Genomic DNA, 24,692 nt, shown 5'->3' with positions numbered 1-24,692 from the left:
AAAGTCGCCTGCAAACCATCAAGTACAAGTTTGTACAAATGAACTGGTGTTCTTATGGCACAGACCCCATCATTTTGGATAAAATGAATGAAATGTTCCGCTTCATTGTCAAAGAGATTTGTGTCTTTGTCCTCTTGGTAGAATTCACTTAATTTCTTACTGTAACAGCTTTTAGCATCTTCGTACTTCTGTCAAAAATACGCAAAATAAATCAACAGTTTTCTTTAGAGATTCACCTCTACTCTGCAATCACAAATAACATTGACAGTCTCAACGATGATCTTCTGTTTTCCCTCTTAAACTGATTCAATTGTCTCTAATTTCATTGAAAAATAACTTCCGGGGTTTTTTTTTAACACTTCTCATCAGATATATCAGAGGAACCTGTGTTTTCTGTTAATGTTAGTGCCCCGGCTTCCACAGACCCAGAGTCATTTCAAATCTCCATGACAAATCCTGTAACAGAGGCTAAAAGTTGTGCAGCATTCAGGAAATTTGTATCAACATTTTGCAGTGATTTGCTGACAGCATTAATTCTTTGAAGTAACCAGTTCCACAAAAGAGTAAAAACAGCAATATCTTACCTTTGAAATTTGTCTGGTAAGGATTTTGCTTCAGTTTTTGTGTGTGGTTTTTTCAGAATTTGATGTGTCTGTCTGCTGACATTCTCTTTGTAACATCATAGCTTATTTTCAATGCCAAAACAGCAGCTGAACAAGCAGATCACCTGGTGTCACAAATTGTTTTGACTGTCAGATGCTTCCCGTTTGCCTGCTTCAAGTGTGATTGTTGTGTAACCCCAGAGGCCCTGAGGGCCCTGACAAGGGAGCGTGAAGGTTCATTGGGGTAGCCGAATTAGTCTGTATCTGCAAAAACAACATGAAGTCCTGTGGCACCTTACAGACTAACAGATTTTTTTGGAGCAAAAGCTTTCGTGGGCAACGACTCGCTTTGTCAGATGCACCACCTGTTGCCTCAGCAGGACATTTTGCCTTCTCAGTTCTGTGAGCTCAGTACTGTTGCTGAAGCAGCAGCCAACCTGTATTGTACTGATAGGCAATTCTTATTCCTTCTCTGAGGTGCTTAGTGTTGTTGGAACAATAAACACAGGAGGGGCTTAAGCTTGTTTGTATGAAGAAGTGAGAGTGAGGTGGTAACTTTTGCAGTCTGATTCCAGTCATTTTCTTCCTGTTAGAGGCTCAGTGCCAGCTGATGGTGAGGCCTGACACCTTGTTTTACTGTGTGAAGAAAGGCCAGAGATTTCTCAGTTAGCTTTAACTGGTGTTTGCTATTATGTGTTCCCCAGGTTCAATGAGAAGGGTTTGGCAGGTCAGCTATCAGAGTGTATAAAAACCCCATGTCTGACATTTCTTATTCCCAAATTTAATGCTTTTAATTAGGTATCTTCAGTATATCTGGTACATGGTATAAAACACGCTCCATTCTGTACACAGGAAATGCCTGCCTCTTTCCTTCTTCCAGACCCATCTTGGGCATCCTATCGTTTACAGCGCCTCTGCAACCGCTCTGTATTTTGACCCTGCTGTTCAGATTGATTTTCCAAATGGACTCTTGTCATATGCAGTGTTTCCATGGGAAAATGATCTAATCACGTGGCATGTTTGTGTGCACGCGGGCCTCAGACAAAACTATTTGGCCTGAATTTCTCATGCAAGTCATAAATTACAGTCTAGGGTGCATCAATATTTTTGCTGCATCCTTGAACTTCTCAAAAATCAAACAAAGGTTCAGGCCAGTTGGCACTGTGGGTTACCTACTTATCTACTGTTCTGACTTGGAAGCCTCGCTATGTATTCACATCAATATGTTGATACTTGAAAACTTGGTTTGGGTACGTGATATGGACTTGGCATGTTGGTACCTAACTTTTTCAAACAGTTTGATTCAGCTGAAAAACAAAATTGCTGCAAATTTCTCTTCCACTGAGCTGAAGCTTTGAACAAATCAAGTGGTGACCTTGCCAAAAGAATCTGTCCCAGATTTGGCACTGAAGCACAGTATGTTGGGATAATTAGATGTCGGGGTTATAGTTGATTTAAGAGATATCTCCTATAAAGTCGTGGCTTCTGAGCCTCATTGAGTATTACTATGATAACGATTGGCTCCCAGCATCTTGGGACACAGATCACCTATCTTGATTCTGATTGAATGCTCTTTTTGGCGACACGAACTTGGTTTTGATGATCCTATGTTTGCAAACCCATAGGAACGCTGCTTGGCGCTCATGGGATGCGGTAGTTCCACTAATGCCTACTACTTCCTGCGGAAGTCAGAAAAAGGTGAGTGTGTCTCCTGAAATGTTCCAGTCTTTTCAGGTGGATTATAAAGGCTCTGCAAGACCGTCACAAGTATTCCGCATACAGCTGTGTCAGCACTTTACTGCCCAATGACCTTTTGAGCCTCTTGTATAGTTGTCCCATAAAAACAGACCTCCAGTGCCCAAAGAAGATAATAATAAATAGCTTCCAGCTCAGCCTCAGATTAAAGGCAAAGCTGTAACGCAAAGCATCTCTGTTGTAGTGGTTGTCCACGTTAGGTTTGCGGGTTACTGGTAGGTGTGTGCATTATGCTCTGATGCTCTGATCGCGAGATGCTGGCATGAACTACATTCTACGGACTTTGAAACTGAAACCCAAACAAGGGCTGGTTTGCACAGTGGGTTTCACCAACGAAAAGGGGAAGAGGAGGGATTAAGGGCTTTGGCTCTTTTAAAGGTCAAGCTTTGCCAGTAAGCAAGTTGCCAGCGTCTATTTTAAACTGCAGTAAGACAATGATCTTCTTGTCTCGTCACACGTGATTGGGGTTGACAGTTCAAGTTTAATTTTTTAATTAAAACTGATCCCCTTCACGTTTTTTTTTTGTAGCTGTTTTTCTTTTTTGCCATTTCTGTTTTCACACACAATGACAGCAGTAATGTGTATTCTCTGCTCTAATGTAGTATACACCGGTTTTATGTTCATTTTGGACATAAATGAAATTAAAAATTGGGATTCTCCGTGGAACGCATAGTTTATCTAAGACTGTGTAACAGTGTGAAATCATTTTGGAAGAAAGTCAGAAAGTTTTGAGTTTTATTTTTTAGTTTATCAGAATCCACTCAGCAAAACACACACAGATTATCACAGTGTTTTGGTGCCATGGAGCCGACATTTGTTTCCCAAAAGAGTTTCTGTCAAAAAGCCTTTGTAACCACCCACAGGCAAAGTTGAACCTGGGACCTCAAGAGCTTAGTGCAAGAGCCTCCACAGTTTGAGTGAAAATCCAGCTGCTCGTTCTTTCTCTCTGTAAGTGGTCTAGGGGCCACTACATGGGGCAGCGAACCCCACTCCTAGGTGTGTGGGTTACACACTTCCCCTAGCGGAGGAAGCACATCCCAAGCTTCAGAGACCCACTTGAAATCCTGGGTGAGCCCCCACTGGGACCCTAGTTTAGTATCTGATTGCTTGTTCAGCAAACCCAAAATACAGACAAAGTTATATGCTCTAGTGAATAATTGAATGGGTGTGTCTGCCGCTCGATTTATTACTCAGTTCCTCATAAAATCTGTTTTCTTTTTTAAAACCAGTGCAAACACTACCAGATGCAGCACGCCCAATAAGCTTGTTGATGGAAAAACATGTTTTCTTCAGTTGGGCAAGGGTAATGGTGTATAAAACGGCGCAGTGGAACAGTCACTTGCCTTTTGATATCTGATCAGCATTAAATGTGGCCCATGTAATGTTATGTGCTGAGTGCATGGTCTCTAATGAATCTTTTGTGACCTTTGTATCAATGGTTTGAAGTACTTAGAAGATTGTAAATATAAGTGATGGAGAACTCAACTTTGAGAGCTACCTCTGCTGTTTCTAATGTACAGTGTATTTAGAGGAAGAGGGATTGCTTTACCCAGGGAGACGGGGTTTAAATGTTTGTCAGATAAAGCACACATGGAATATTCTACTCAAAGCAGAATGTCTCTGATGCCAGTTCTGGGACCTCCAGTTCTGGGGAGGAGCAGGGATGAGCACAAATCAGTGGATTCAAGGTGCTCCTGAAGTTCTTCATGTGAGGGAGAAAATAGGAAGTGTGAGGCCTGAGAGGAAGGTGGCAGCGGGGATATACAGGGCATCCATGGGGCTTCAGGTGGAACCTGAGTGAGCTTCATGTTGCCGCTACCCACTGAGGTGAAGAAGGATTGCTCATGTGGCCCACTCCCTGTTTCTGGTTACCCATTGCTGGGGCAGGGAATTAGGTTAGGGTTCAAATTCTAGTTCTGCTACAGACTCCCTTTGTAACCTTGGGCAGATCCCTTAGTCTCCTTGTGCTTCAGCTCTCAGCTGTAAAATGAGCATAATGATGCTTGAGAGTCCAAATGTGGTGGTGCAAATTGTCTATTTAGAATTTCAGCTTTTTGAGGTAGGAGTTGGTTTAGCCCTCCAGGCACTGCTGGTATATAAATAATAACAGGACCATGAGGAACTAACGGGGGAGAATAGACATGACTTGGGAGTGTCTGATCCAGTTGGAATCAGATTTTGTGCTTTTTCTCTTTGACAGCGCCAAAGGTATTTCTTAGTATTTAGCCAGAAGCCATCTGAGCTGGCTGGAAATTATTCAACAGAAGGAAATTTGGTTGAAAAATACCCATTTGTCAAAGTGGGAACCTGTTTGTTTCAACTGACCTGTCCTAGTCTAGCAATTTGGGAGAGAGGGAGACCCTACCATAGCCGAGAACCTGGGGGTTTGGGCAGTCACGTGTGATATGGGATTCAAAACTCAGCTCTGCCTGATTTGAGTCAGGGTCATGAATCTGTTATCTCATGTCCCAGAGTACTGTAACCAGTCAGCTATTGGCTGATCTCAGGCCTTTCTTGTTCTCTCATTTTTAAATGAGGAGAAATCTTGGTTTCATCCTGATATGAAACCAAAATACCAAGATGGAGTTCTCTTCTTCCAGCCAGCCATGGTGCATTCTTTCCTGCCGTTCACTTGTGAAGTAGAAAGCACTCTTCCTTCTCGTGCATCTGGGAGGGAAAATCACCCTTGCACTGGTGCTGAGGCGTTGGAGTTCTGTTCTTTGTCTCACAGCCTTCAAGGCCGCGGTCCTGATCCAAAGGTGGTACCGACGTTATGTCGCCCGGCTCGAGATGCGTCGAAGATGCACATGGAGAATTTTCCAGTCCATAGAGTACTCCTGCGAGCAGGATCAGATCAAGGTACGGTGCCGAGGAGGAGGACATCAGTGAGAGTTTGTGCTCTGTCGTTGTCGTTGTCATAATTCTTACCAGGCTGGGCACGTGTTTGGCACTTGGCGGGCTGATAAAAGCTGTCCTGGAGGAGAAGTCTGAGGCTGTGGTTAAGGCTCTAAGAGGAGACTTTGGACACCTGGGTTCAGGTTCCAGTTGTGCAGCAGGCTTCCTGGGTGACCATAGCTAAATCACATCCTGAGCCTCTGTGCTCGTTTCCCTACCTGTACAGTGGGGGTAAGACCACTGCCACTGTGTATTTAAACTGGAATCTTTAGGGTGGCAACTGCTCACTGTGTGTATGTACAGGGCCTCACACAGGCCACCGTTTAGCCTTTCCTCCACATCCAGTGGCCCTGATGGCTTAGGGCCTCTAGGGGCCAGGGCAATAAAATTGACCGGTGATGAAGACCAACTACAAGACCCACTGCATGCATGTGGGCAGAAGGGAATGGAGGAGACGGTGAGGAACACCACTGCTGTAGGATCATGTGGTCGGTGAGTAATGTGCATGTTTTAGAGAGTTGCGCAATTGGGTTTTAAATAGGAATTTTTCCGCAAGCTTCTCTGTTCCCCTTTCTGCCTTTGGCTCTCTGCCTGATGGGTGTCAGCGGCCTGTGAGGGAGATGTCTCCTGCCGAGGAGGGAGTGGCATCTCCAGGGTTTTGTGGTAGACATCTCCAGCATTTCTGTGGCTGCTTGGCAGGAGAGGTTGTCTCCAGCAATGAACTAGCAGCTCCTGATCTGCTGTCTCCTTTGTTTCTGTCGCATACTTAGTAGAGGGATGCTTTGTGGTACGGTGTTGACTTCAGAATGGCTTTCTTGCCCCCTTCTGGCTCTTTTCCCATTGACTTTCTTTTCCCTGTGTTACGAGTGAACAGAGACTGTGATGGGAGCCAGAAATACTTCACTGTGAAACTCGGGGCGGGGCGAGGTGGGGTGGGGAGGGAATGAACTGAGACAGGGCTGGGGGAAAATTTGGTAATGCAATCCCCAGTTCACAGCTCTTCTCTGCAGGATTTCTGAACACTAGGATGGAAGTCGGGTGAGCTCTTATTGCTTCACTTGGCTGCACACTTTGACACCTGGCTGCTGTAAGCAGATATATGCATCTTTTTCTTCAGTGTGAGAGAAGATTTTGGACCAGAGAAACAGTAGCTGAAGGGAAAATGGAAGTTGGGATAAATCCCCTCAAAGGGGGGTGCAGTGATTTCTTGTTTCCATCCCCTCTCCCCAGCAAACTTTCTTGGGAATAAACAGGGTGAAGCAAAGCAAAGGGAACAAGGAAAGCCCTATCTTTTGTGTGCACTCCAGCAACAATATTAAGGTGTCACTCACCTGCTGCCTGTTCCAAAGCCCCTTGACATCCATGGAAAGTTTGGCTCTGCTGTTACTGGGTGTTGGATGAAGCCCTGTGTTCTTATCTCCTGGGCCCAGATTTCTTTAGTGCTTGAAACCAAACATGGTTCCCACGGGCTGGCTGAGCTCATCTGAGATTTGGCTGTTGACAATTAGTATTCAAGTGGAGATGTGGTTCATTAATTATCCCTTGAAACAAGGTATTATTAAGCAGTGGAACTCTCCACAGAGGGATATTTTGAGACAATAGCTCAGCAAAAAAGAATTGAACTCTTATGAGAATAAGAGTAGCATTGGTCGTTACGTAGCCCAGGGTAGAAATGAGCGGGACTGTCAATCAGTAGGCGTCAAGCTACAGGTTGAACCTCTCTCGTCCAGCGCCCTTGGGACCTGACCCATGCTGGATGAGAGAATTTGTCATGTGATGGGAAGTAAATATTTTCTAGCCCTTTACCAACACTTCCACTGTACACTGGGCTCATAGAAGACATTTGGGGTAAATTACAGCTAAATAAAAGCACAGAACACTGAGAGCCAGGGCTGGTGGCTGTAAACAAAGTTTGAGATTACAGGAAACTTGGCCACGCTTGTGATACGTGGTCATCCAGGTAACTAAAATCATGCCAGATTATGGAGTTTGCTGGATGAGAGAGTTCTTGATTAGATCGGTTCAACTTGTACAATAGCCACATAGAGCTCATGGAGAATTTTCCCCCGTGGCATAATATAGTCTTCCACAGACTTTTTCTGTATTGGCCTTTTTGTGAGCATGGATGCTGGTGTATACAGATCGGAGTTCTGCTTCTCAGTGAGAACAGGTGTGACCTGATTTGCTGTATGCACAGTACAATATACTAAGGAGAGTGTCGAGGTTTAGGTGAAAAGAGGAACTGCGTTCTGAAGAACACTCCACAGTAGAGCTTTCAAAGGTTGTTATCGGGTGAATATAACATGGCTCTCCTTCTTGTCTTCTACAGCTTCACAACTTCTTCAGCTACCTCGTGGACCACTTTACACCAAGCAGCAGCAAAGAGAGTAAGCCTGTGTATTCCATAGGTAGAGGTGGTACTTTCTGGGGCCCAACCAGTGCAGGGTGTGCAGAAGGAGGTGGGCTCATAAGGCATAACACTGATTAAGGAGTGAACTTATGGGGCACTGAAGGGAGATCTGTCTAGATGCCAGATGGGCTGTGACTACAGCGCAGGCCTCAGGAAATTAAAGTGGGGTCAGGAGGAAAATAGAGAGATTCCAAAGGAGCAGCCACTGGCCCTCTGGGTGTTGGAAGGTGAAATAAAAGCAGACATTCTTAATGGTATCATTTAGAAAAGAGTTTGTCATTGTCAGATGTTCCCTAACCACCATAATCAGGGTCCTGTGGAGTCCCTGATTCTGCAGCGCCAGACTCCACCCTTGGAGAATTTGCTCCAGAATCTTAACTGTCTTTAAAATAAGATGTTTCTAGCCATCATGGTGGTGGCAAGAACCATAATAATATGAATTCCAGCCAGTGCACTGCTGCCTTCCTGAGTTGGTAGACAGCCCAGAACAATAGCTCTGAGGGGTATGGACTTCCCAGTAGTGTGTTAACTGACTGTACAGGTAACATGTCCACATTAATTATCTCATTACTGATCATTTTAGCAAATCCATCCAGCTGATGTGCTTTTCCCATTATCTCAAAGTGCGTCTCTAACATAACTTTTCCCCCCCATCCCAACAAATCCTACAATATGATTGTGTTTTCGATACACAGTCTGTTTGGGCTACACCAAGATACAGAGTAAAATAAATTGATTAGCATATGAAAATAAATAACGCAAGAGATGTTGCCTGGTTGTACCATTTAATCTGGGGGTTGGGAGAGGCAAAAAAAGAAAACAAAAACCCTCTTACTGGAGGCTGTCTGCACCAAATCAATGCAGAAAGCAGAAGGGCTTTCAGAAATGCTTCCCACAGAGTACACCAGGTCTTGCCTACCTCTAGTCCGAATCTCATCCAGAGCTAGTTGGGACGTTTTTGTTAAAATATTTTCTATGACAGGAATTTCTGGTTTTGTCCAGATTGAAGCATTGAGGAGAACTTGTTGATTTCAGTGCAAATCTCTCTCCTGCCAGGAGAAATTTTCCTTTTGCAAAATTTGAAAATAATTTCATTTTGGAAACGGTCTGTATTTTCCTTGAAGAAGTGGGAATTTCCTTTTAGAAATTTTTAAACAAAAGGTTTCTAAAGGCCCAATGTTTTCAGAATATCTGTTTCCACCAGAAATTTACCAAATAGTTGTTTTCATTTCGCATCGGGATGAAAAAAATATTCAAAATGTCAGTTTCCTTTGTGCAGCAAATTTTGAGTTTTGACTCAGGTTAGTTCCCTCCTCTCCTTTTAATGGAGACACATTAGATCCGAGCCAGATGACATCCTTTTTAATGGAGACTAATGAAGGCCTGTCCTTGAATACCTCTCCAGTGTGATGATCAGGTCATTGAAATGGCATATTGGACCCCATTAACTATTTTTTTTTAAACTCCACCCAGGGGACTTCCTTAGCCTCATATTGACGGAGGAAGACAGCTACAAAGACGCAGAGCTGGAAAAGCTCTGTGACTATGAATCTATTGAGGTGCCAGATTCCTACACAGGTCCCCGTCTCTCCTTCCCCCTGTTGCCTGATCATGCAACAGCCTTACTAGAAGCTTTCAAACAGAAACAAGTAAGTATCCCAAAAGGGGGATTTCATTGCATTGCTGTGGGGAGATCACGTGGGTAGAAGGATAATTCCAGGAGTGAGCTGCTTTTCTTTTCGCAAACCCCTGGTCAGGAAGATGAAGGGAATTTGCGGCTAACCCTTCCTAACTTGGCTGTTGCTAGCTTAGCTGTCCTGGTCCACATACAGCTCCTTTCCCCCAGATCTCCTCTAGATGCTTTGTTATCAGCAGTGACTTTTTAGGCGGCCCTAACTGCTTGCCCCAAGCTGGTTCACTTCTGCTCCCCTGAACGCTGTTGTGTCGTGAACGTCCTCCTCTAATTCCCGCCCTTTCTTCCAGTAGCAGCTCCACGCTCATTATGTCTTAAAGCTCCTGCACGAGACCAGGCGACATCTCATGCAGCTGCCAAACATCAACCAGGTCTCCACCTGCTACAGTGAGGAGGTCACCATCTGTGGTATGAGCCCTCCAGAGGAAACCCCCTCGAACATCCAGAATTAGCAGCCATGCATGTGTGTGGGGTGGGCGGTGGGTGGGTGTTGTATTTAAATGCACAACGGTGGCAGCCAAAGCCTGCTCTGTAATAGGTGCGTATCCCCAACGAATGACATGACTGTCTGTCTGTCTGTCTAACAGAGCAGGCTCTGGTGCAGTTACTTGTGGTGCAGCTTCAAAATGGTACAGTTGTGCCTGTGTATACAGTGGGACATCAGTGTGGAAATTGGAGGTCTCCTTAACCTGCTTTAAGTCAAATGGAACCTAACCATTAGAGGTCTGGAATCTCCATGCTGAACTAGTCTTTGCTCAGCCTAAGGAAGTGTCTCAGCTGTTGTCTGTCCCTATTTTAGATCAGTTCAGCCATGGGGTACATAGAATTATACATTAAGGTTGGAAGAGACCTTAGGAGATCATCTAGTCTCATCACCTGCTCAAAGCAGGACCAATCCCCACTAAATCATCTCACCTAGGGCTTGGTCAATCCGGGCCTTAAAAACCTCTAAGGATGGAGATTTCACCACCTTCCTAGGAAACCCAGTCCAATGCTTCACCGCCTTTCTAGTGAAACCGTTTCTGCTAATATCCAACCTAGATCTCTCCCTCCACAACTTGACACCATTATAAATATTCTCAGCCGCATTAGTCTGTAGCTTCACAAAAAACAAAAATGCAGCCCTGTGGTAACCTAAAGATTTCGTCAGATGAAGTGGGTCTTACCCACGAAAGCTCATTACCTAGTAAATAAAATTGTTTGTCTTTAAGGAGCTACAGGACTGCTTATTTTTTGTGGTTTTTTTTTTTTTTTTTTTGACACCACTGCTTTTTATTCTGTTCTGTCCGTATATATAAATAGAACTGGCCTGAGCATGTGTATTTTGGTCAGTGAGTCTAGTGACGGTAGCTTGTTGGCTGCTGTAGCTCTGCTGTAACAGTAGAAGTTGCGGAAGGGAAGGGGTGGGCGGGTGGGGATTGTCATGAATGCATCCCATAATGCTCCAGGAGAGCAGTTCATAGAATCGTAGAATCCTAGGGCTGGAAGAGGACGCAGGAGGTCGTCGAGTCCAGCCCCCTGCCTAAAGCAGGACCAACCCCACCTAAATCACCCCAGCCAGGTCTTTGTCAAGCCAGGACTTAAAGACCCCTAGGGATGGAGCTTCCACCACCTGTCTAGGTAACACGTTCCAGGGCTCCACCACCCTCCTAGTGAAATAGTTTTTCCTAATACCCAACCTAGACCTCCCGCATGGCAACTTGAGACCATTGCTCCTTGTTCTGCCATCCACCACTACTGAGTTCAGGGGAATCCAACCCATAAAACTCAGTTCGTCATTAAGGAGCCTGAGCAAGGATGAACGCCCCTTGCTGATGTGTTGACTAGATCCAGTTTTGCCGTCAGCGTCCATAGAAGTAACTGGGCACAGCTCCACTGAGGTCTTTGGAACTGCACTGGCTGAGGATCTGGCTCCAAAAGTTAGCGTCCTGCCTCACTGTCTCGACTGGAGTTGTTCCACAGTCTTTAGCTTTATGTTAAAGATGCGAGGGGGAGTGCACCCTGAACCGAATGTCTTTTCGTGTGCTAGGAGACTTGCACGGCCGGCTGGACGACTTGTTTCTGATATTTTACAAGGTACGTACTGTGCTTTTCCCAGAGCAATTCTGGCCCCATGGGAGCCAGGCCGGTGTGGTGCATAGGCAGGCCAGTTACATACATAGTCTGCTGGTGCCCCAGCTCCATGAATATTCATAGCTGGGTGCTCAGCTCCAGCAGAGTTCAGAGGCCCAGGTCTGCTTCATGCAGAGCTGCGAAGGACCTGCCAAAAATTGGTGGCTGAGGCAGCAGCTCCCAGCAGGTGATCCCTGGCTTCTCCCTGGTGGGGGATGTGACATGATTGGCAGCCCTCCTATCCCAACCCCCTCACCCACCCCCAGGACCGCTGACAGGAGAAGACAGACCTTGTGCCTGAACAGCTGCCTGCTGGGGCTTCTGGGTGTCTTGCTCAGGGCCTGCCTTAGGGGAAATGGCACCCTGCCATTGCATTTTGGTGCGCCTGGCCCCCATGGCTATGGTGCTCCCCATCGGCTATGGTGCCCCATGAGCTCCCTAAGTTCCCTTCCCCACCCCCGAGCTCTTGCATCTCCCTCTCTGCACTCTGCTTCCTTTGTTCCCAAGTCTGACCCTCCCCCCGCCAGTGCCCCAACCCCCTCACTGCTACCACCTGAGCCCCTCCCCCCTGCACTGTGCCTTCTGCACCACACCTGCCCCGGCGCCTTCTGCCCCACGTGGGGAAACTGGTGACCACCTGGATGCCCAAAGCAGCTGCATGGCTGCTCACTCTTACACCCGACTGCTGTTCCTTCAGCCCACGCAGCCCGGGGGGTACAGAAGGGATGCCTCAGGACCTGAGTGTTGGGGGCCCTGGGGTTGTGTGGTGGGGGTGTTTACAAGGGGGCTGGGAGCAGGACCTGGAATCATTCTGGCCACCACTGAATATGATACAGACCTGCTGCTGCCTGGTGCAGGAGGGAGTATCCTCGAGGAACCAGCTGTCAAAGCTCCCTTCCCATGTTCCACTCAGCTGGTTTGGAGATGACCAGGCTGTATGAAAGCTTACCTTTAAATCCATTATTACAGCCATTTTCTAGCTGTATGTCCCCCCACCAATTGCTAACAGCACATTTTTGAAAGCTTGGAGCACCTGGGTGTTTTCTTACCGCTCGTCTGTGATCATATGTGAAAGATGATAAGAGAGTACAGAGGGAAGGTACTGGGATGGACACTGAGCTGGGGTAAATGAGTGTGGGAGTCAATGGAATTGTAGCCATTGGGACCGCAGGAGGAGTCGGCCAGTTGTATCACCAGTCTCCTTCTGCCTAATCCTTTACTATACGGTTAGCATTATATTGGGAGAAATCCTGGTCTCCATACAGTCACCGAGTTTTGCAATTAACAGCAGCGGAGGATCTCACCATTGGGTGCAAGACAACATGACAATATCGGTTCTTTTCAATTGTGGACCTGTATGATAAATGCGCTGTGGGTCAGGGAGCTGGAACGTAGACACAGGTCCAGGTGATGTGAGGGGAGGGATTTGCCTTCTTGCCCCATTGCATTTGACTGTGTTTCTTGTTTGCGTAGAATGGGCTTCCTTCTCCGGAGAAGCCCTACGTGTTCAACGGGGACTTTGTGGACCGAGGCAAACAGTCCATTGAGATCTTGATCATTTTGTTTGCCTTCCTCTTGGTGTACCCGAAGGAGGTTCACCTGAACCGAGGAAACCACGAGGACCACATGGTCAACTTACGGTATGGGCGTGGTATACGTGGGCTATTAGAGTGCAGTGTTCTTGTTACCATACTGCTTCCTAAAATTGTCTCTTCTGCTTCCATCTAGCTATGGCTTCATCAAGGAGGTCATGCAGAAATACAAGGTAGGCTTGCTTTGAAATCTCACTCGTCCTCGCCTGTCTGACCGACACTTCTTAGTGCTTCACCACCTGCTTTCTTCCCTCATCCTTCCAGGTGCATGGCAAAAAAATTCTGAAGATGCTCCAGAATGTCTTCTGCTGGCTGCCACTGGCCACCTTAATTGATCAGAAAGTCCTGATCCTACATGGTGGGATATCTGATGTGACTGACCTGGAGCTGTTGGCTAAAATCGAAAGGCACAAGGTACATCTGGCTTTATGGACCACTTGAAATACAAAGGCACTGCTTGTTTCTTATTGTGAGAGTGTGTTCATTTCTGGTCTCCTGGCCAGAGAGGATAAACAAAGAGAGATTGGCTTTGTAGCGGAAGCAGCTTGAATTGCACTGATCTAGGTGTAAAGGAGAGGGATATAGACTAGCTTTGGGGTTTCTTTTCAGCATGAAAGTTGTGGTTTCTGCCCTGGGTGTTGTGATGGACTTCAATATAGTTACATGGATTGGCTGATGCAGGCTCTTATCCCAAGAGAGCCCGTAATAAGCGTTAGGACACTGTCCCATTCCTCATGGATTGTTTTCCTCAACAGCACTTGTCCCCATGTGCTGCACCCCTGGCTTGGAATTTCTTTTCCAGCATTGGGCTGGAGGATGCAAAGCTGGATGTGAGTCAACAGCATGCCCTTGTTGCCAAGAAGGCTAACGGCATATTGGGGTGCATTGGGAGGAGCATTTCCAGCAGATCTAGAGAATTTGTTGTTCCCCTTTATTCGGCACTCATGAGGCCACATCTGAAGTATTGTGTCCAGTTCTGGGCCCCTCAATATAGAAAGGGTGCGGATGAATTGGAGAGAGTCCAGCAGAGGACAAACCAAAATGACTCGGGGGCTGGAGCACGTGACCCATGAGGAGAGGGAGCTGTGCTTTCTTAGTCTGCAGAAGAGAAGAGTGAGAAATGATTTGATAGCTGTCTTTAACTTCCTGAAGCGGGGTTCTAAAGAGGATGGAGAGAGGCTGTTCTCAGTAGTGACAGATGACAGAACAAGGAGCAATTGTCTCAAGTTACAGTGGGGAAAGTCTAGTTTGGATATTACAAAAACTTAGTTCACTAGGAGGGTGGTGAAGCACTGGAATGTGTTACCTAGACAGGGTGGAATCTCCATCTTGAGAGGTTTTTAAATCCCAGCTTGACAAAGACCTGACTGGGATGTTTTAGTTGGGGTTGGTCCTGCTTTGGGCAGGGGGCTGGACTCAAGGACCTCCTGAGGTCCCCTCCAGCCCTAGGATTATGTGATTCTTTGGGATAGTGTGCGTAAGGCCTGGCAGTGTGACTCGGGAAATGAGGGTTCTAGTCTTGGCTCTGCCCTAGGTAGATTCCAGAGGGAACTTAGGGGAGTTATTTTCTCTCCCTGTGCCCCTGCAGGGGTGTTGGGAGGGGACGCTGACTTCTGAGGGCTTCTGCTGAGTTAGCATCCACAAGATCACTCACTGTGCGGCCACATCTAAACAGCCCACTCTCAGGGGTAAAACTCTGTAAACTCTCTTGCAGCTGATCAGCTCCTGCCAGGAATGCCTGTCCCCCTCCTTCTATCACCAGACCCTCCTCTTTTTCCTTCCTAAAACCAAGCATCTTTCTCTTGTCTGGCTGCCAACTGTTCTCCCTTTCAGCTGGTTATATTTCCATCCAGCTGCATCAATGGGTAGGTTCATAGAATCCGAGCCCTTCACAATATGGTTAGGAATTTCTCTTTCCCTCACCACATTCAACAGTGAGGCACTAATCTCCTTGAAATATAGGGAAACTGAGAAACAGAGAGGGGCAGTGACTTGCTCACATTCACCTAGAAGGCAGCAGGAAATCTGGGAGCAGCATCCTCTCTCTGCTAGGCCTTCCTTCCCAGCAACACTAGCTGAGTTACCTTCTTGCTTTGCAATGGGTTCTACAACCAGCTAGGGCCAGACTGCTAAGACATTATGATTCATTCCCATTTAACGGGGGAAACTGAGGCAAGGAGTGCTGCATGTCATGACCAAGGCCACGAGGATGGTATTTGCGTTGGAGCTGAGATCAGAACCTGAGAGCTTCTGGCACCAAAAACTACCTCTCTGTCTTTTTTTTTTTCCCTTTCAGTTTGTTTCTGTGCTTAGGGGCAAAAAGAGAAAAGAGAAGCGTAGACACCCAGACTCCAAAACCATCAACGGTGAGAGCCCTGTGGGTGTCGATCTACCAACGAGCAGGTCGTTCCCTGGCTCCTGCCTCTTTCCTGGGCTGGTGAGTGCTTCTGGCAGAAAAGAGCTTTCTCAGTGGGTCCGTCAGACAGTCCAAGAGGAGCTGGAGAAGTGCCGCCGGCAGGTGGAATTCAGTGAAACCTCCGAGGACAAGGAGCTCAGCTCTGTCACCGTGTCTGAGTCCGAGATGGAGGCCTGTCAGATCAGTGACTCTTGCCAAGAAGAGTGGAAGCAGGTGAGTTGGACTTCGTGGGACAGCACCAGGAACCTGTTCTCCAGCAGTCTGGCATGGTGTTCTCCTAAGTAAAGTGCCTGGAGATTGAGCTGCACAAGGCAGGGTTCTGTTTTGGTAGGCTAGGCCTCCTGAAAACCCACCTCTGTGGGACTTCAAACATGGCAAAAAACAGGGTACATTTCAATAATTATCTGAACCTTTTAAAATTATGGTGCTATAAATCAACTGTCCCCTTCCTGTGACAGCCCGTTTGGCTTTTATTGGTGTTTTAGAGAAGATGCACTGAGAAAAATTTACATTTTGAGGGTCTTTAAAGTCCTGGGAACTATTCTTCTCCATCTAACAGTCTGTAGCTGGTTTCCATGTCTTCCTTCCTGGGTATTATAAATGCAAACCATTACTCTCGTGTCAGCAGAGAGCGCTTCGGCAGGAGCATTCGTGCCAACATCCAGAAAGGTTACACATCTGAGCAGTGTAAAACTGTATAAGCCAAGGTCCAGGTCAAAGAGAGAACCACTCGGTGCTAAACCAAGCTTAGCCACCTTTCGTGTTACCCTAGGTGGTTGAGAGTCTGAGACATCGAAGTAGAAGAACACTCATGGCCCCAGTGTCTCTCAGGAGCTGACATCCTGGAGCCGCCAGCAGGCGATGGTTGGGACAGGACAGGGGTTTTTGAATTCCAAGCAAAGCAGAACAGAGCCAAGTGGAAGACACTGGGAACTGGTCTCTTACCACAACCTGGATTTTTTCCCCTCTCCTGCTCTGTATTTATGAACACAGAGGCCAACTTTGTCCTCTCAGCGAAGGCCCCGTCCTGTGAGAGTCCCGTATGCATATATACGAGAGCCCCCTGGTCTCAGAGCTCAATGTGAAGTTTCACAGTCCTCTGTTTCACACCCACCTTCACACTGTTCCTCAAAACTCTCCTTAGCCAGAATGCCTGCAGAAAAGCTTGACTCGTAGGCTGCTGGCACGCAGAAACCATCAGCTACCATTCGTTATTGCCTTGTACTCCCCTCTTGCTTGTCTTGCCCCTGACACAAGATGGTCTCTATTTTGCTCTGTGCTGGTGAAGGGCCTGGCACAGTGGAGTCCTGGCCCATGACTGGGGCTTCTAGCTGTTATGGCTGTAACAATGTGGAGTGTAGTTATTGTTGCTGAAATGATACCTATGGTGTGCAAAGTGTTGGTAAATGTTGACATTGCAGAGTCGGGTGTGTTTGGTTTCTCAGATTGTAGATGTATTGTGGAGTGACCCGGTGCCTCAGGAGGGCTGTAAAAGGAACACCGTCCGAGGAGGTGGCTGCTACTTCGGGCCTGATGTCACAGAGATGATTCTACAGAAACACAGCTTGCAGCTCCTGATTCGCTCACATGAGTGCAAGCAGGAAGGCTACGAGTTCTGCCACAGCCGAAAGGTAGCAATGCCACAGGGATGGTGCGAAGGAGTTTGAGCGCGTCTGTACTGAGCCTTTCTTTGGAGTTTTGCTTTAACTCTGAATTCCTTGACTTGGTGATGCATTTGTTAATAACTACTATACAAATGGCGGTTAGGCCTTTACCCTGGAGTTACAGTTACGAGATTTCCACCCTAAGTCAGTTCTGGCCTGGGAATCTCAAACTAAAATTACACTTCAGATGGACCTGTCCCTTATATGCTGCTCCTGCATAGCTGTGTCTGTCCATTGTCAGGTGCCGTACTTAGTAAATGGAATCCTCTCTCCTTTGTTATGATATCACCCTGGGGCGTTCTAAGCATGTTCTGTTCAAAATTGTGTGAGATGATGCCGGGGTGAGAAACTGCAGCAGTGTTTAAAAGCAGGTACAGGAGCAAACTCTGCTCGCAGATACACGTGGGTGGAGCCAGAGTGACTCGACTGACTTTACTGGAGCTGGTCTGAATTCATCAATGTATATCTGACCATAGAATTTTGTCAGGAGAACTTGGTAAAACAGCGAAAGCCTGGGGCTGGTGTCTAGTGACTTTGGTGGTGACCATGGAGAACATTATATGTTTTTTCTTCTTCCCTTCTCAAACACCCTCCTAGAATCTCCTTTTCCCAAACAAGCTATACTGCTCCTTGAGCTGATCAGGGATTGGTGAATGTTTGTGAATTGTCTGTGTGTATCAGACCTGACTGTAAGCACCTGCTCATTTTTCCCATTTAGGTACTGACCATATTTTCCGCTTCAAACTACTATGAGGTTGGCAGTAACAGAGGAGCCTATGTGAAACTGGGACCCGACCTGATCCCTCATTTTGTGCAGTATCAAGCTAACAAGACAGCCCATACCTTAACTATGAGACAAAGGCAAGACTTACTAGCGTACTGTTACACAGGGCCTAGACATACAACGTGGTAGCCGTGCTGTTAAGAGATGCACTTTAGGTCACCAAATTCTGCTTTAGAATGAAACCAGGGAAGATTGATTCAAAACCCCAGGTCTGAACATTTCTGATGCTTTGAGAAAGTTATGAGTCAAGATGGGGTTGTCATTCTAAAAGCTGAGACTTAACACAGCGAGCAGCTGTGTGCTTGAGACGGGAATTACTGGGTGTTATGCAGGAGATGATAGTAAAGCTGTCTTCAGGGCTGTGACTCTTCATCTTGGGTCCATTTCCAGTCTTCCCTTTTCAGCATAAAATGTTTACAAACTACCTGGAAGTTCCACGCAATCACTTCAAAAAGCTTCTCAGTCCGGCGTGTTCTAAGTGGCTGATCTCATCTGAACAACCAACACAAACGTAGATGAACCCTATGTTTGTCAATGCATTAGGAATAACCCAGGTGTCTATTCTTGGGACCACACCCGGCTCCTGGATTGACTTTATCAGGTTCCCGAGCTGATTTCTATTTGGGGGTGAGGGTGGTCTTTGAGCCCTGTTCACAATGCAGTGACTCCTGCTGGTATGAGTTACATCAAGTCTACTTGGCCAACTATCTTGTGTAATCTGGTGTGTTGCAGTTTGGTTTTAACCTGCTTACAACAAATGCACTATGCTTGTGTGAGACATGGGTATGTCCAGAGCCCGTTGAATGGTCCAGATTGACAGCCAGGGCAGATGTGCTTTATCTTGTTCTCAGGGGATGAGTTTTGTTTTTTGATGTGTGTCTCTTCTGCTGCTTCTAGGATCAGCAGAGTGGAGGAGTCGGCCTTTCGCGCACTCAGGGAGAAGCTCTTTGCTCACACATCCGACCTCCTCTGTGCATTTAAGGGCTATGACCAGGATGAAATGGGTAAGTCTCAGCAAAGAAACAGCCTCAGGTGACCTCATAGGCAGTCGACAGGATCCCAGGTGGGTTTCCATGCTGTGATGGGGCAGACATTCTACAACAGCTGCACAGCCCTGGTTGGCAATGGGCTCCAAGGGGCAAAAAGCCAGAGTCAGAGAACTTGGCACTTGGTGTCCAGGTTGCTGCTGCCTGTGTCTTGTTAACCCAGGCTTGTGTGCTTGTGACTTTGCAAACTTACCTCCTGGGATGGGGAAAGAGAGCTCATCTCTGCCTGTGCTGACCTTCTCTCCCCCTCAATCTAGCAGCAGTGCTGCACCTTGGTTGGAGGAGTGTCACTGCAGAGCAGGTGCAGGTCCCACATAGCCCGTGGAAGGTGTGGCGATGCAACCAACGGGATTATTGACTGCCGTTCCTCCCAGGGGCCATTTCGGCCTTTGGCTCCGGTTCCCTGGGTGCTTCCACAAGTGTCCCTTTCAAACAGGAACGATCACACTGAGTGACTGGGCCACGGCGGTGGAGTCCGTCTTGCATTTCGGCCTGCCCTGGCGGATGCTGAGGCCGCAGCTGGTTCGCAGCACTGCAGGGGGCATGCTGGAGTACAAATCCTGGCTCGCTGATTTAGCTGTGGAACAACGGAGCAAAGAGGTAGGAGGAGTACGCACCCATTCCTCAGCGCAAAGTAGAAGGCTCGGACAGTGAAGCCCACTTGATCACAGACTGACAGGGCCTGCAGATCCTGTGGTGCTGAGGGCCTGAATGTGCTAGGAAAGCTTAGGTGGAGAACTTCTTGGTGTGGGGCCTAATCCAAGCCCACTCTGATATCAGTGAGGTTCCATGTGTGTTAGATCAGGCCTATGTACATTTTATTCATATGGTTGATAGTTATATATCTATTGCTGTTCCTTTCTGTTTCAACACTAGCAAGTTAATCCTGGAATCCTTATAGCTATCTTGTGAGGTAAATAAGGACCAAACCTTTTTTTTTTCCCCCCTGAGTGGGAATGGATTTGTGTTTCTTTTATGAGCATTATGAGGGGATTGGGGGGCTCTTTGTCATAGGAAGCCACTTAGGTGACCTAAAATTAAAAAAACAAACAAACTTAGAGCTCGGGAACAAACTGGCATTTTTAGATCCACATTTGGAATAAGCCATAACAGGAGAGGTGTGCAAGCTCAGCCCATTGTGACATTCAGGCCTGGATCTCACTGTGGATTTAGAGGTGCTGATGTTCAGGGCTTTTTCAGATCCCAGTTTTAGGGATGTGATGCTGACACAGTGACTTGATGTGAGCCTATAATTGCTTTTTAAATACATGGAGATACACATCTTGTAGAGCTGGAAGGAACCTCAGGAGCTCATGGAGTCCAGTCCCTTATGAGGGCCAAGCACCATCCCGTTTTTTTTTAAATCTATTGGCCCCAGATGTTAGGAATAATTAAAAAAGGGATAGAAAATAAGACAAAGAATATCTTACTTCCCCTATATAACACTATGGTACGCCCACATCTTGAGTACCGCGTGCAGATGTGGTCTCCTCACCTCAAAAAAGATATGTTGGCATTAGAAAAGGTTCAGAAAAGGGCAACTAAAATGATTAAGGGTTTGGAACGGGTCCCATATGGGGAGAGGCTAGGACTTTTCAGTCTTGAAAAGAGGCGATTGAGGGGTGATATGATAGAGGTATATAAAATCATGAATGGTATGGAGAAAGTGAATACAGAAAAGTTATTTACTGGTTCCCATAATATAAGAACTAGAGGACACCAAATGAAATTAATGGGTAGCAGGTTCAAAACTAATAAAAGAAAGTTTTTCTTCACACAGCGCACAGTCAACCTGTTGAACTCCTTACCAGAGGACACTGTGAAGGTCAGGACTCTAACAGAGTTTAAAAAAGAGCTCAATAAATGTTTGGAGGCTAGGTCCATAGATGGCTATTAGCAAGGGGTAAGGTATGGTGCCTAGCCTTTTGTCAAAGGCAGGAGACAAAGCACTTGGTCATTGTCTTTGGTTCACTTCCTCTGGGGCACCTGGCAATGTTACTGTTGGCAGACAGGATACTGAGCTCGATGGATCTTTGGTCTGGCCCAGTATGGCCATTCTTATGTTCTCATCCCTAAATGGCCCCTCAAGGATTGAGCTCACAACCCTGTGTTTAGCAGGCTAATGCTCAAACCACTGAGCTATCCCTCAAGTAACCCTTAATGCAAACCCAATTGCATTGACGTGCCCATCTTATGATGACTGTTGAGCGCTTACCGATGAGGTCACGGTGGGATGCAGAGACACCCACAGGACCAAAATGTCAAGAAAACACCAAAAGATTTAACTCTGTATACCGCTGAATTATTTAGTAAGGGGTTCTAAGTGTTTCAGTTTCCAGGACAAAGTAACATGACAAGGCAATTCTTTTTGGCTGTGGATGAATTGCTTTTATTTACACAGCATCGGCTCTAAATCTCAGCCTATTCTAGGACATGGTAGTGAGTCAGTGTGAAGTGAAATGCATTTTATCTTCCAGCACATACAGTCAAGCTTGCTAGAAATCATTTATCGAAACAGATCCAACCTGGAGACCATATTCAGGATCATAGATAGTGATCATTCAGGTAAGGATGTTTTGACTCACTTTCCCTACTCCACTGTACACGAATCCACTGAGACTTGTGCATTCAAAATGCACGTATCTTGCGTTTACACAAGAGGAGGTGGGGAGACCCGCAGCTTCCAGCTGGCTGGGCAGCACCTGGCCAACACAGCCGACCGCGGGGGTCCCCGGCTGTGGGGTGGGGAGACTTGGCAGCTCTATGGCTGGCAGCTTGATTCCGGTTTCCTATGGGCTTGCAGGATCCAGGAAACTGGTCAGTTTCCCGGTCCCTCAAGTGGCAGGGAGACTGGCACTAGGCTGCAGCTGTCGCCCCTCAACTTGTGTGAAAATTTGAGTTACATGTGAGTTGCAGAAACACAACCGCCTACACAACTTGAGGGTTTATTGTATTATATACATGCACACTCATACATGAAGCCACACTTTGTTCCATCCTATTTTCAGCTCACACTTATTGTATGCTAAGCCTGAGAAACAGGCAACAGCTTGTACAAGGGCTTGAAAAGGTCTTGGAAGCCAAAATAGCCCTGGGGTTCAGCTGAGGAGTCCTTTAATTGTGCAGGAACCACTTCTTTGTGCTGTGAAAATAGGCTCTTGTTGGACCTCTGTGGAAAAATACTACTTACAACTTTGTGGTTAAGGTACCCCACTGGGACCCAGATCTGGGGTTTGTTCCCCACTGTGCTCATCGCTACCTTTTGCAACTGGCAAATTACTTACATTCCCCTTGTACACCATTGAGGACAATGGTAGTTTTTGTCAATGACTTTCAGAAGTGTCAGATTGAGCCCTTAAGCCTGTCTGTGCATCAGTTTCCCACTTGTAAAATGGGGATACTACCTGATGGGTCTTCAGAAACTTACTACAGTGAAGGTTTGTAATATACTGAGTGCAGAGCAGTAAGATGGTGTTCTGGATAAGTTCATTATAAAAGTATAATGTCTGTGAAACCATGAGGCTACATGTGAACTATCCTACTGGTTAATCCCTTTGAGGAGTGGTCAGCATCACCAGTAATCAGACTTCTGCTCATTTCCTTGCAATACTTATTCTATGAGGAATGGCGATCCCCAGCACCACGTAACCAAAGAGCCAGTTGGATTAACTGTATATACTGCTCAGTTTGTAGTAGCAGGGCCTTTGCTTTGCTGCTTGGAACCCCTTTCCTGCCACAGCGCATTGAACCTTTGCTTCCTTTGCTTATTAGCTCTGCGTTAGTAGTTACGATTTTGCTCCTCTCTAGCACTTCCTGAACAGTCATTAATTTAGCCTCTACAGCCAACCAAGGTATGGAGGAGCGTTACCAATGTATAGATGGGAAGATGAGGCACCTGCAGTCACTGACTGCTTCAAGGCAGTGAGTCTGATCCAGGAACAGAATGTGCCTTTCTTGCACAGAAGTGGCAGCACTGGCTTAGGGTGCTACACTTATCTGACCCATTGTGCTGCTGAAGGGATAGGCTCAGCAGAAGGCTGAGGCTTTGTGCACATCAGTGACCATCCTATGCTGCCCACTAAACTGAATTTGCCATTTCTTCCCTGCAGGGCTCATTTCCTTTGAGGAATTCCGCCAGACATGGAAGCTATTCAGCTCCCATATGAGCATTGAGCTGACAGATGATGGCATCAGCGACTTGGCCCGCAGTATAGATTTCAACAAGGATGGGAACATAGACTTCAACGAATTCCTGGAGGCTTTCCGCCTCACTGAGCATTCTCAGGGGGAATAACCAAGCAGCAGAGATACTCTGTCCCACCCTGAGATGACAGCTAGCAAGGAAGTTTGAAATGTCACATGCAATGCCTTGGACTATCGCCTGAGCTACATCACCCTACTCCCTGGAGGATGTGCCTGTAGCTATAAGAGTTTTAGATACCTACATGGTGCCAGTTGTGACTGCCCCATCCCATAAGCAGCAATGTTCCATTTTTGTACCATAACTGACTCGAGTCAGTACACTGTACTCTAAATGGATGGAATTTGACAAAAAACTCTGTTCCCACAGTGGAGTTTTTCTAACCCTCTGCAAGGTTAGTGTAGCTTGCTCCAGGAGTGTCAGTAAATGGTGGTCAACTGTTACAGCATCAACTTCCACTGAAGTGGAATTCTTGGGAACACCTGCAGTAGCTGAAGTTGTTCAAATGTCTAAAAGCAAGATCCTGCACTGCTTTTATGTTTGTACTTTGTTTTTAATTAAATGCTAGAAGCAACCATTAATAATGAGTGATTCCAGATTCTTGAGGCTATGGAGCTTGGCACTAATTTTTGCATGAAGTTCATCTCTTTAAAAAAAAAAAAATGTGTCTTGCTTTAAACTGCTGGAGAATCTGCCCCATCTATAGGGTGAGAGATACTATTGGTTCATCACCCTGCTATAGTATGTGCATTATTTCTAGTCTGAAGGGCTTTACCTCTGCTCCTTGAATTACAAGACAGTTACATGAATCTTAAGAGTGGCTCTAGAGGTTCAGATAATTGACTCATTGCCATATAATGGCAATGCAGAGAAAAGTTGGAACACAGCAGGGACTCTTCCCTAACAGTTTCATGAATGCACTAACCTCGGTAGATTTACCAAGTTATGCAGACAAATTTGACTCAGTGTCCAGTGAACAAATAAATGGTATTTACCAGGGAAGTTTCACTCTGAGTCATGTCTGAGTTTCCAAACTTGTCAGGTGTCTATTAAAAAAAATTATAGCATTCAAAGTACAGGTTGAACCTCTCTCTGCCAGCCCCCGGGGAACCTGACTGGTGCTGGACAAGAGAATCTGATGGCCTACAGGAGGTCAATACTGTTTAGCACATTACCAACACTTCTGCTTACTGCCTTATTAGAAGACATTTGGGGTAAATTACAGCTAAGTAATAGCACAGAATACTGGGAGTCAGGACTGATGCCCCTAGGAAACTTGGCTACAGCCATGAGATGTGGTCATCCACATAATTAATATGCCAGATTTTGGATGATGCTGGATGAGAGGTTCAACACTTATCTAGAGTTGTGCTAATATAATGCAAGGGAAGAAATTAGGCAAAACTCATTTCAAACTTAATTTCTTTGCAGTAAGTTGCTTAGTAGATTTTTAATCAAGTGTCTTTCTACAATAGTTGATAGTTTCTTGGAGATCTGTCTTTCTAAAGAATGAACAATGCTC

At 46.3% G+C, this 24,692-nt stretch overlaps 1 protein-coding gene across 2 annotated transcripts; it reads left to right on the top strand.

Annotated features, from left to right (window-relative positions):
- Nucleotides 1-572: 572 nt before the first annotated feature.
- On the top strand, nt 573-24,613 carry PPEF2 (protein phosphatase with EF-hand domain 2). Of its 2 annotated transcripts, none has more exons than XM_074993777.1 (17): nt 573-600; nt 2,228-2,300; nt 5,089-5,216; nt 7,582-7,639; nt 9,136-9,311; nt 9,676-9,763; nt 11,385-11,431; nt 12,941-13,107; nt 13,196-13,232; nt 13,324-13,473; nt 15,356-15,688; nt 16,921-17,106; nt 17,858-18,000; nt 18,821-18,927; nt 19,406-19,569; nt 21,447-21,534; nt 23,079-24,613. In XM_074993777.1, exons 2-17 carry the CDS (start codon nt 2,246-2,248, stop codon nt 23,261-23,263), a joined length of 2,112 nt encoding a protein of 703 aa, XP_074849878.1. In that variant the 5' UTR covers nt 573-600; nt 2,228-2,245; the 3' UTR covers nt 23,264-24,613. The 2 variants fall into 2 exon arrangements, with proteins under 2 accessions (XP_074849878.1, XP_074849877.1); XM_074993776.1 differs by having other exon boundaries at nt 9,649-9,763.
- Nucleotides 24,614-24,692: the final 79 nt, after the last annotated feature.

Source organism: Carettochelys insculpta, chromosome 4, assembly GCF_033958435.1.
Source record: "Carettochelys insculpta isolate YL-2023 chromosome 4, ASM3395843v1, whole genome shotgun sequence".
Taxonomy (NCBI): Eukaryota; Metazoa; Chordata; order Testudines; family Carettochelyidae; genus Carettochelys; species Carettochelys insculpta.
This window is presented reverse-complemented; position numbering and strand designations above follow the sequence as displayed.